The sequence below is a fragment of the Xenopus laevis genome, chromosome 6L (assembly GCF_017654675.1).
Source record: "Xenopus laevis strain J_2021 chromosome 6L, Xenopus_laevis_v10.1, whole genome shotgun sequence".
Classification (NCBI taxonomy): domain Eukaryota; kingdom Metazoa; phylum Chordata; class Amphibia; order Anura; family Pipidae; genus Xenopus; species Xenopus laevis.
Window position 1 is genome coordinate 104,157,378 of NC_054381.1, and position 13,030 is coordinate 104,170,407.

At 35.1% G+C, this 13,030-nt stretch overlaps 1 protein-coding gene across 1 annotated transcript in view; it reads right to left on the reverse strand.

Moving 5' to 3' along the window:
- Positions 1-531: 531 nt before the first annotated feature.
- LOC108718538 (1,25-dihydroxyvitamin D(3) 24-hydroxylase, mitochondrial) overlaps positions 532-13,030 on the reverse strand; it is a 36,927-nt gene continuing 24,428 nt past the window's right edge. The window contains exons 7-12 of the mRNA XM_041566346.1: positions 12,834-12,979; positions 11,246-11,412; positions 10,057-10,135; positions 8,559-8,756; positions 7,209-7,315; positions 532-1,455 (exon numbers count right to left, since the gene is read on the reverse strand). Coding sequence (XP_041422280.1) covers positions 1,425-1,455; positions 7,209-7,315; positions 8,559-8,756; positions 10,057-10,135; positions 11,246-11,412; positions 12,834-12,979 — 728 coding nt within the window. The 3' untranslated portion in view covers positions 532-1,424. The remainder of the gene's footprint in view (positions 1,456-7,208; positions 7,316-8,558; positions 8,757-10,056; positions 10,136-11,245; positions 11,413-12,833; positions 12,980-13,030) is intronic.

The following is a 13,030-nucleotide window of genomic DNA, read 5'->3' on the forward strand; positions in this document are numbered from 1 at the left end:
CAGTTTGTAACAGTGATCGTCTAATTATTTATCATTTCCGTCATTTAATTATTAATACACATATATTTGCATATTGGCTATAGGAAATGTTTAAGAAAAACAGTTCACGTTCAGTGTTCCAAGTTCTACCCTTTTGTAATATAATAATAATAATTATTATTATTAATAATAATAATATACAAATATGAATCTAGGATTGAATCCAATATGCAGGTATATAAAGGATACTAGAAGGCTGTCAGTTTTTCCAGTTTGTATTCATCTAATGTAAATATTAAGGGCTGATTTATCAGTGTTCTTATTGAAATATTTTTTGCACTATAACACACAAATTTGAATTTGACTTTCAAAATAATCAAATTTCAGAGCTTTAAGCACAAACTCAAACTTAAAAATTCAGCTTTTGAAGGCTAGTACTGTAAATTTATGTAGAAGTCAATAGGAACTGTCCTAGGCAAAATGTATAATGCACATTTCTTTCTCTGCTGCCAAACTTTTTGGAAAAAGTAGATACACAACTCCATGCATTGCTTTCAAAAACAAATATAGCATTTTATTTATATTGTTTAAAAAGTAACAGTTTTGTAACAGGAAGAGGACAAAAAAGCTCAGAGGTCATCCATACAACACAAAGGAACCAGTCACAATGATCAGGCTAAACGGTGTCCACCAAAAGTTTCCCTATAGTAAAAGCTACTTTATGTACCATTTGTGGTTATTTCAGTGGTTGTAGATCACTATATTATTTATACATATAAAAAAGGAAATACAATTCCATGTCATGGCCTGAATTATTTATATGTACATTATTTTTAGCTGATTACCTGATGTAGAAAGATACTTTGTAAGTACTTCTAAAGTTACACACATTCAACATACTGGAATACTCTATATAAATAGTGTGCTGGCTTCACACTAACTACAGTGGCTAGTACATAATACAATATATACATAGACACATAAGTAATTCATTAAATTCATATAATGTGAGCATTTTGCTATATTAATTTGCTTAAACATCTAGAAATGACATTTTGCAATCAATATGCCCATGGCTTTTCCACAGAGGGAACAACATGGAACAGTCAGTTGGTCATCACATACAGTAAATAAGAAGAATTCCTGCTGAGTCAACTGAGTATGCACTCCTATATGGAAACATTGGTAAAACAATGTTAGAGCCGAAGATTCCAGCTCTATATTTAAATCTTAATTCCATGTGCTTTCCATTGTTTCCTGTAACTGTAAAAGGCAATATATTGAATGTATCCAACTGTTATATTGTTAATAGCTCACATTCCTACAAAAAAAATCAGTTTAATTCTTCTCTTGAGACATTTTTTGTGTTATCATTGTTGCAAGGCAAGTAGATTTCCCAAGCCAAAGTTATTTTTATATCGTAGGAACGCTTCACCATATCAAGATCATTGGGTGTAGTTCTCCTGAAAACGGTCTCTGTAAGATATATTTGAGCTGTAATTAAAGAGCCAAACTAGTAAACTAGTAAACATGCAATACTGTATCTTACAACTCACTCAATATCTATGCACTATGCTTTGTCATTGCAAAAAGTAACACATTTTGGTGTGTTTAAAAGTCTGTTTAAGAATGTACCTTGTTGCTGGTGGGTAGTTTACATTTATTTATATATTTCAGATATTAGTAGTCAGCATTTTCAACCAGTCAAATAATAATTCACTCAGGCTGTGTCTACTGACAGGAGGAGCAACAGGTTGCACCAGGGAAGATGCTTAAGATGAAAGTGATAACAGACAAATAGTAGGCTAGCCACAGGGTTACAGGACTAATGCCAGATACTAGACAATGGGATGCAGATCCATCAACTTCCCTAAGACAGAGCTCACTTAATTCACAGTATTGTATAATAAATAAACAACAATGGAGTTAAAATAATAAATGGAATAAAAAGAAGAATAGATTACAGACTCAAGAGAGCATAGTGCACAAAACAAAGAAACTGGTGGTGGTATGAATCATCCTACATGTATCTGGGTACATATTCCATATGTGCCCAAAATATTAAAGGAATTGTTCAATGTAAAAATAAAATCTGGGTAAATAGATAGGCTGTGCAAAATAAAAAGTGTTTCTAATATAGTTAGTTAGCAAAAATGGAATGTATAAAGGCTGGAGTGACTGGATGTCTAACATAATAGCCAGAACACTACTTCCTGCTTTTCAGCTCTCTTGGTTTACATTGACAGGTTACCCTGTTTTCCAGGCAGTAACCAATCAGAGACTTGAGGGGGGGCACATGGGTCAAATCTGTTGTTTTTGAATCTGAGCTGAATGCTGAGGATCAATTGCAAACTCACTGGACAGAAATGTACTATGTGGCCCCCCTTCAAGTCACTGACTAACTCAGAATTAGAGAGCTGAAAAGCAGGAAGTAGTATTCTGGCTATTATGTTAGACATCCAGTCACTCCAGCCTTTATACATTACATTTTTGCCTAACTAACTATATTAGAAACATTTTTTATTTTGCACAGCCTATCTATTTACCCAGTTTTTATTTTCACACTGAACTGTTCCTTTAATGGCAGTGATCCTGAAGAACCCCCACCCACTGAAGGGGAGAAAAGCGTGTTGGCCAGAGGAAGTAACTGAAGGGAGGAAAGCCGTAATGCTGGAAAAACAGACTGGAGGCTAGTGACCAGGAGATGTTGCAGGAGAGAGTTGAAGGAGCAGATATAGTAACTATAAAACTTCCTGGCTAAAGTTGCTGGAGTTTTAATCAGGGGTGCACCAAATCCACTATTTTAGTATTCAGTCGAATCCCGAATCCTTTGTGAAAGATTCAGCTGAATACCAAACTAAATCAGAACCTCATTTGCATATGTAAATTAGGGAAATGAGGGGAAAAGAGAACCGCATGCCAAAAAAATATTTTTTACTTCCTTGTTTGTATGATGATTTGGATTAGGATTTGGTCAGGCTCAAGGGCGCCATCTTCGTCACTTTGTTAATCTTCGTGAAGTGAGCGGCGTATTGGCGAATGCGCAGTTGGAGCAATCTTCCAGTTAGTTACAGCTGCACATGCGCCGAAAGAAAGAAATTGCCAAAGGTAAGGAAGAAGACCCAACGATTACCGAAGCGCCAGTGAGCTCCGCTGCGCTCTTCTGCAGGTGCAGGTCAGTATTCCTAGAGGGGACACATAATCTGTTGTGGCACTATGTAGGGGGGAGGCAGGGAGGGGGTTCAGTGGAGGGGGGCCAGTGGGGACTTGCATAAAGGGGGATTTAGTTCTCCTTTAAAGGTGAGGCGTAACTTCAATTATTTGTGCCACAACAATGCATGAGGTAAGGAAGGGATTAGGGACACTAACTTCTTCACTAAAGCTATCTTATGTTTGATTCTATTTATATTGGTTGCTTAGATTTGACAGCTGTAAAAATATTTGGTCATGAATTTGATATATGTGCATTTTTTGGTGACATGATTTTGGTTAATAACGAAATATGTTTTATCATGAAATAAATTTAAAGAGCAGTAAAAAGGCCTAAGAGCAGCTAATACAAGCACTGGGTGCTGCGTGAGAGGCCTCTTTCTTCTTGTTCTTGAAACTTTTAATTAATTTGTCGGACAGCGACCCTAACAAATGTAAATATTCATAATATTCAAAATATTGCATGAACAAACATCAAGTGAGCAAACATCAGGGCCGAAACCAGCCTCCCAAACAAACCACCACTGTAATACCCAATGCACATTCCTGCTTGCTTACTGTCTTCCAGGGACTGTGTTACTATAGGCATTTTAGTCTTTTTTTTAAGCCAGTTTATATTGTACTGCCTATCACTGTAATCATATTTGCATTTACTCATGATAAAATACTGTTGCATTAAATTATTTTAAATTACTTTCAGAAAATAGTGGTTTATTTTCCTTTTAACTTTTTACATATTCTTTTATTTCCAGGACCATTCTCTATTCTTTATGGACCAGTGACCTCTAGTGGACTACTTCTCAAATACTTCTCAGTTTTAACTCATCTTTCAAATACTCACAGCAACAATGAAAGTTTATGAAAAAACATATATATGATCTGAAACATTATACACATAAACAGAATACAAAACAATAAAACATTCTTTACTAATAGTCAGTTCTGTAGAAGGATACAAACAACAACACAGGGAGAAAATTCAAACACCCAGATTGGAAAGACGGTATTAAATGTCTCAAAATGTTTTATTTTAGGTATAATTTAATAAAAGTGACAGAATTTGCAACAGTTCTAATAACTACAATGAACAAACAAAATGACTCATTAGTTCCTTTGAGTGTTTAAATCTGTGAATGTTCTTTAAGGGCCTGATCTTTTCTTATATATAAAGCAGGTCGTAATTTCTAAAAGACAATAAAGGGGTAATTTATCAACATTCTACTTGAAATTTAAAACTCCTGAATTTGAGTTAAAACTCCTGAATTTGAATTATGTTTTCAAAATTCTAATGTAAAAGGTTGGTATCTAAAAGCTGTCGAGTTCATATAAAAGTCTTTAATAGCTGTCTATAGCAAATTTAAAGCAATTTAATCAATGCAAGCTTTTCATATTTTTCGAATATTGAAAATGAGGTATTTCAGTTTTTTTCAAGACTATAGTCAATCATTTTTTTTAATAATATTATACAGTAAATAAACATTTGAATTATTTAACAATTTTTCAAACTAGAAAAAAACTCTAACATCAAAAAAATAAAAATTTTGATAAATAGGCCCTGCCATGTCAGTTTCTATTTCAACAAAGGAGCCCTGTACCCAAACTTTAACTGGGCCCGTGCCTAAACCCAAAGCAGACATAAGAGGAACATTTCTGTTTGGCCCAGGTGTGAGTAGGCACTCCTGTTCACTCAACCACTTGTATGCCTGTATAATAAGGAAATTGTTATGCCATTTTTTTATGAGAGAAACAACAGAGATATGGAGGGAAAAACATGTAGTGTTAGGTCTTCTAGAGGGCTCCTGGCTGCCCTGAAAGACATTTGTGTGGGTATGAGGTTGATCAGTGGTAATATTTTTTGTTAAACAGTACAGGTATGGGACCTGTTATCCAGAATGCTGGGGACCTGGGGTTTTCCAGATAATAGATCTTTCCATATATTTGGACCTTCATAACTTAAGGCTACTATAAAATCTTGTAAACATTAAATAACCCCAGTAGGTTGGTTTTGCTTCCAATAATTTTTTTTATTAGTTGGGATCAAGTACAAGGTACTGTTTTATTATTACAGTGAAAAAGGAAATTATTTATAAAAAAATTGGATTATTTGGATAAAATGGAGTCTATGGAGTCTATACGAGCTTTCTGGATAGTGGATTTCCGGATAATAGATCCCATATGTAATACTGAATTTTAGATATTTCACAGTAAGCCTCATACGCACAATGGGTTAATATATATATATCTGCCTTTCTATCAATGGCAACTGTGAAGGTGCAAGCCTGGACAACAGCCACCCTGCCATAAAACAATCCTTGCAGCTACATTAATGTCTATATCAAAGAGATGCAAATAATTGGACACACTAGTGTGGGTGCAGGGATAGCAAGAATTCCCAAGGGAATGAGTGTCTGCTGGATCAACAAAGGAACACCTGGAGCATTGGATTATGGGATTTCATCCACAGTGCATCCTAACTTGATTTCACTCCCTTGTCTATCTAAGAAGAGATGAATCATCTCCAAAAACAGCTAACATTGGCTGGGACTGTCTTTTGGTTGTGGCTGTCCTGGGAAAAGGGTAGTATGCTTGTTTGAATGGTCTTCCTTATGTTTATATGAAGCTCATTGTAAATAATTTGTTAACTAGGAACTTTCCACTCCCCTCCATTGCACCTTTCCCTTTCTTCCTTCCTCCATCTTAGTTAGTTCCATTTTTATTTTACACCTTTTAATTCCTTTGTAGTGATGGGCGAATTTGTCCAGTTTCCTGCGAAATTTGCAAAACAGACGGAAAATTTGTGAAAATTTTGATGCCGGCATCATTTGACAGGCATTAAAGTCAATGGGCGTCCGTTGAATTGTTGCCGGCATCTAAATTGCCGCCAGCATCGGAATTGTCGCCGGCATCAGAAAAAGGCAAATTTTCACTGTGAATTTGCGTCTGCCCAATAAATTTGCCCAGCACTATTCCTGTGTAAATAAATACCACTTATTTACAGATCAGGCTGTCTCATGTCATTAGTCTGGCACCCCAAAATAGAGCAGATCCAACACCATACCTGTACTTGCATTGCAAATTTTAATTATGCATACTCTACTTCTAATGTGCCTTAGTAGGTGGTGTACAATTTGCGATCTTCCTCCCCGTGGTGGACGTGGTTGTTAAACAGTTTCCTCGATTTAAAAAAGCTCTATCAAATTCATGCAAAATAAATTTTGTTCATTTTAACATTGTAAATATTTTTCTGTTAATAACTTTTATTATATCTCCTCCCCCACAGCTTAGAAGCCTGCTTAAAGCAACCAATGCTAGCCATTGCAAAGCAATTGGGATATAACATTGTTATTGCATATCGCAATAAGAACAACTGGGTGTAACATTCAGACAAAATAACACATACAATGTACTGTACAACGAGTAAAGTTTAAAATGGACTGAATAGCACAGTGCTGCTTAGGGTTGAAAGGGCAAAAATAACATCACCAACAAGTCTAGGAAGTGTAGAAGCAGCCGGTGAGCGAAGAGCTGTAGTGGCAGAGGAGGCAACAAGAGCAGGAACAGGCAATAGTCAAGAGCCCCAGACCTATTCACCCTGTACTCTCCTGCACTATCCATAGGTTACAGTTTTATTTTCCAAAATAAGCTGGAAGTATTGGAAAGTATACAGTATTTATGATCTCATTCAGTCATTCAGTTAGCCATTAATTGTAGCAGTTGATACCACACTTGTTTTATTTTTTAATCCGCATGCAAAATATATTTTCCCTCTACTGTTAAACTGTGAATTCAGTTTGTTTGGATCTTAATAAAAATTATGACTATCTTTATCATGGATATTTGTCTGGATGGGACTTTTGACTGCCTAACATCTTCATCTTCAACATCTTCAGTATCTGTTAATGTAGTATATGACATTAAGGAATACTGGAAAATTATGTCATCTTTTCTAAGCCCTGGCCAAATAAGTTTTCTTTATTAGATTACAACTGGATTTACAAATATACAGTGTATATACCTACCGCTTTTTTAAAGAGACAGGCAATTTCCTTGTTGGAATCATCAGCCCAGAGACAATGGCTTTCACTGGTTCTTTATCACTTGAATCAATTTGGAAATTCTGTACTAACTAAAAAACAAATAGTTGTAGATCTTAGGAAAGTGTAGCATTGTCCCAGCCCCATGAAATATACAAATAGCATCCATCCAAAACCTATTACTTTTACTACAGTACCACTACATTACTATTATTTGTTGCGCCTTGGAGAATGCTAAATGTATAAATATATATATGTGTGTGTGTGAATTTACATAGAAAGAGAGATATAGAGAGAGTGAAATGCTGCTGCACTTAAGGCACTTGCTTATCATATTTTAACATTTTTTTATTTAGACATCAACATTTTGACCTTCACATCACTACTGTCATTATAAAGATATGAGTGCACAAAGGCATTTTCTACAAAGTAAATAGGGAATAATGTCCTGGAAAAGCTGCATGTGTCAACCCAATGTGATGAATATCTGGATTATTTTGTATCTGTGTACATATCAATTCACACTGTGTTCTTAGCAGCCAATAATCAAAGAGGAGCCAACTTAAAATAAGTACCAATGCTTTATCTATATGTGTAAACACTGGGGTTGATTTTCAAATTAGGATGCTAAATCCCACCAGTGCAGTTACCCAAAACAAACATCTGATAAATAGTTGCTATTGGAAACTGCACCTATATAAGTCTATGAAGATTCTTATTTATCCAGGTCATGATATACAGTATCTAGTAGAATTAAGTCAAAGACTACTGGACATTTATGGGGGGGATGTAATAAAAGTCGGTAAAGGAATAACGATTCGCAATGCGAACAAATTTGCACGAAAAAATTTTGCACAAATTTAATATAGCTTTTGCGAACCCGGAAACTGTTAGGCAACCACTTCTGACAGTGGAAGACCGTTTGCGAATTTTATAGTTTGCGCCAATGCGCAGTCAATGTAAAAAATTTCTTACTGGAAAAGTTATGTTTGCTCCAAAAGATTACGACACCTTCAAACACTTCTTAAGAGTGCGCAATTAAAATTTGCAATGTAATAACAGTTTAAGAAACAATATTACATTGCGAGATGTGGATTTTTATTCTAATTGTTTTGCTCTTCTCGACTTTTATTACATTCCCCTGTTAGAGTTTTTCTTGAAAACGTTTAACAAGACTGTGCTAGATCTTTGTTGTTCTGTAATTTGTAGCAGTCAAATTAATCACGGATTGGTTGCTATGGTTAGCTGGGCTGGTGTAATTTAGCATCTTTCTTAATAAAAAATCAACCTCAGCATTCCTTTAAAAACAGATAAAAACAGTTGAACAAACATTACCCAGCACAGAGCCAACTGAAGCTGCAGCTCTGCAAGTCTTCTCCCAATACACATTCTTTTTCCTATTCCGAATGGGGTGTGTGCAAATGGGTTAATGGAGTGCTTGTCTTTCATCCACCTTTCTGGTTTATATTCTCGAGCATCAGGAAAAAATTCATCATTCCATGTCATTGCGTGAAAGTTAATCATTGCAATAGTCTGTGCAAGAACAATATTACAAATCATTGAATAAAATGCAAAGATTTTTGTTTAAAGATTTGATATTCCCAAAAACACAAACACACACAAACATAGGTGTGTGCTCTGTTATTTCAGTTTCATACATCCCAGGGGGGCTGATGCATTGTGTAATGTGGTCTTGGAAAATATTGATTACCATGGTTTTTTGGTCTCCATGTTTTTTTGGTCTCCTGGGCAGAATATCTGCTGTTAGTATCTTTCCTTCAAACAAAAAAGTGTGTTGTACAATTTGATAGGTCTTGTTTCCTTAAGGCAGCAAGATATAAGTGCAAATGAAGTTTTTGTCTACAATGCATCTTTCACTCCCGCCACAGGGGCAAGTTTTGCAACTCTAAAATCAGCAAAATATTTTCAGCTGACGACAAATGGAGCTCAAAGAGAAACAACTTGCCCCAGCCATGTAAGGGAAGCCATAGGCTTCAATATGCATGTTCCATAATAGCACAACAATGATTGGGTACTAGAATGAGTGCCTGTGGATGAAAGATGCAGTAAGTTATATACTACCCATCCCTTAGCATGCAAAGCCTGTCCAGCATGAATGAATGACCAATGATCATCTTTGCATTAAAGAAAAGTAAACAGGAGCATAAAAGATTATTTGTGGATTAAGAGATTTAAGGGCTATTTTATCAATGCTTATTGTTAACGAAATATTTAGCATATAAGTTTTAAAAGTTTTATTTTTTTATGATGGATTAGGGATGAGCAAAATATTTCACCTCGATTCGTCAAGAAAAATCGCCCATAGATTATAATGTATAGTTTAAAAATGTTGCGAGAAATTGTCGCTCGAACAAATCCCTATTGACTTTAATACATTTGCCGACTTTTTTGCTATTTCACATATTTTTGCTGAAGCAAAATGAGTAAGATTCACTCATCACTATGCTGGATGAATTTGTTAGAGCACTGATAAGAATAGTCTAAATCCTTTCTCCCAGGATGTAATACACATAGTAGAGCAAGGCCTTGTACATTTATAGTACACACAGCCACTCCATAGAGAAGAATGCAGAATTGACTCATGTATCTTCATAGAGTTTGTTAAAACTCTTGCAAGATCCTACAATACATTGAATTTCTGGGAATCCTTTCCATTCCCTAGTTTGATCTTTGATTATCAGCCCCAAGTTTCTGTTTGCACTACATGGTAAGTTGAAACAATGAGGAATATTTAAGAAAGTAAATGGTTATAATGAAGTTTTATACAGTATATTTTCATGTAATTCTCATTTAATAAAGAAATAAATCGTACCCCCTGAGGAATTAGATATCCTCCAAAGTTTGTATCTTCCTCCAATGTCCGACTCGTAAAGGGAACCGTAGGGGTTAATCTGAAATATTAAAATACATTCAGTTTCAATACATTGTTTGTCAGCAGTCCTGAATGTTTCTTACAGGGGCGCTATACCACTTTATTATTTACTAAAATTCTAATTTATCTCATATTTTATTATGAAACACCACAATCAACCAACTGCCATGCTTGATTTTACCTTATTTATTAATAAAATAACCCAAATTGGATCATAGAAAAATGTGATAAAATCCAGCGAAAGCCTCAATTGTTTGGGGGCTTTTTTCCAGAATCGCTCATTTTTTTTTGAGTTTTTGGTTGAAAAAGTCCGACTTTTTCGGCTAAACTCAGAGCAGTCAACGATAACTTCAAATTGAGATAAGTGCCTCCATACAGGACCTCGGCAGATCTGAGATGGTGAAGTTTTAGATTTTCTGCAGGGTATAATAAGTCTCGAGATTTTGTTTTCGAGTTTTTACCTCAAAAAGCCAGACCAGATAAATTTGAGTTTCAGTAAAATAACCCCCCATAAGTTTTAAGCAAAGGGGATTTCCAATCGTCCAATCGGTGTTGTATTAGAGTTATAAGTGTTTGATTGCTGCTCCTACCAAATGTGTCCACCTTGCAGGACTAACACATAGGCTTGAAAATATATTCTGTGGGGAAGCGCAAACAAGAAAACTCCCGGTGAAGAATATCCAGATACAAATGTGCTCAGTAAAAAAGTGCAAAAACACATCCACTGTTTCAGTATGGTAACCCCACTAATAAAGGTAATTAGAAACCTTATACCAGATTTAAGAGGTATATAGGCCAAACACCCCCCATAAGTTTTGCCTATTATTTTAATAATTTCAAATGTAATTTTTCAGCTAAACAGGGCAAAGAGGGAAACTGGAGCTACTCCTGCTACCAAAACAGTACACAAAGGGGAAAGGAGGGGGTTGCATACCTGGTATCTAATTATCTACATCACAAGGGCCATAAATGGAGCAGCTTCAGTCTCTCTGTTTACCTCAAGAAATAACTTAAACTATAGATTGTTTTGTGATGACAACAATAGGCAAAAAGTATGTTCCACACATTATTTGAAATCATGTAGAGCAAGGGGGTTTACTGCCCCTTTAATTCAATGCCATAAGCTGACCTCATCGATTCTTTTATACAAGACTTCAGATAGGGCATGCTTTGCAACATAGATGCAGTTGGTGCCTGATTTGAAGGGCATTTGCTCTGAATTTCTTGAAGAAGATGTTGTTGAACATCCTTGTTTCTTGAAAGATGGAGCATTATCCACAATAGAGAATTTGCTGTCTGTAAAGTAAAATAGGATGTATGAAGTATTCATTACAAAAAAGGCAACAGAGAGGAAAATGATATTCACTTTATACATAAGGGGTTAAATGCTAAGTCAACTGAAATATAAATGGTTGAAATTATTCTTTGGTAGATACTATTACATATTATTCTCATTTTCAAATGGGTTTCTATTATTAAAATTAAAAACATAATGGATGCTCTTTTTTATTGAATAAAAAGTATATAGACTTACTAATGATCAGACAAAACAAAGCATATTTCAGTACAATGTTCATAACAAGCAGCACTTGATTAGCACTAACGTGCTCTCTTGGCAGTAGTAGAAGATGTTCATGGATGATAACCTTTACCTTTACCTTTGCCTCTTTTCCTTTATACTTGGCACCCTCTGTTGTTGCTGAGGTGCCAAGTTACTGATCCCACTACAAGTCCTTGAAAGAGCTTCAAGTTGCTTCACTACCTAGCACTAAAAGTATTTTAATAGTAAAGCAACTCAAAGTATGTGCATCTAGCCATACTTTCACAAATTCGTAGCCATGGGATCCACTGTCCTAACTTCTCAGATTTTTGCTCTAAAACCATAAAACCAAGAGGATGTGGGTCAATCAATATAACGATAATTCATGCCTAAAGCGGTAGTTCACCTTAACTTTCAGGGGCATATATATTATGTATATATTATGCGGCGTAAAAAACTGCAGAATAATACACCACACATTGCCAGGGTTCGCCGTGTAAAAAATGGCAGAAAACTGTATGCATTTTTTCTTAGAGTGACTTCCACCAGAAGCAATGTAAAATAATGGCAGCAAATCTGGCGTTCACATGGCCTAAAATTACACACACCATGCAATATTTTCACAGGTTTTTTTTTTTGTTTTTTTTTTTGAATTTCGTTTTAAACAGCATAATAAATATGCCCCTTACTACAGTATGTTACAGAATGACCTCTACTTAGCTTTTTAAAGGAACAGTAACACCAGTAAATTAAAATAATTAAAATATAATGTACTATTGCCTAACATGTGTGTTTGGCTACTGTAGTGTATACAAATAAACTGCTTGTAGCCATGGGGGCAGCCAATCAAGTTGAACAGGCTAAATAGCATAGAGTACCAAATATCATTTGTGGCTTTCTACAGGACTGTAGACCTTTCACATATAAAATTAACAATTAAATTGACAATTAATAGTTTATATGTGTTAAATGTGAAAAAACATTTTTAATAACCTATTTTATGTTACTGGTCTTCATTTTTATAGTTTTGGATGGTTTGCCTTCTGCTGCCTTTTTATCTTAACGTTTCAACTACTATATGGTTGTTTGGGTTACTTGTTAAATTACAATTATTATTGACTATATTGTACAGTAAAGCAGAATAAATTATGTTTTTAGGAGGTATACGCATACTTACAGTTTCTACCCCTCCAATTTGAAGTTCGGCGAAGATACCGTACAACTGTTTTTTCGTCAGCAAATTGTCAGAACAAATTACACTAAGTAAATCATTTCTTTTTCCAGTGGAACTCTGTTCAAGGCTTTTATCAATACAATGTTTTACTAAAAATATGCAAAGGAAAACAGTATTTTAGATTTAAATGCTTAATATAG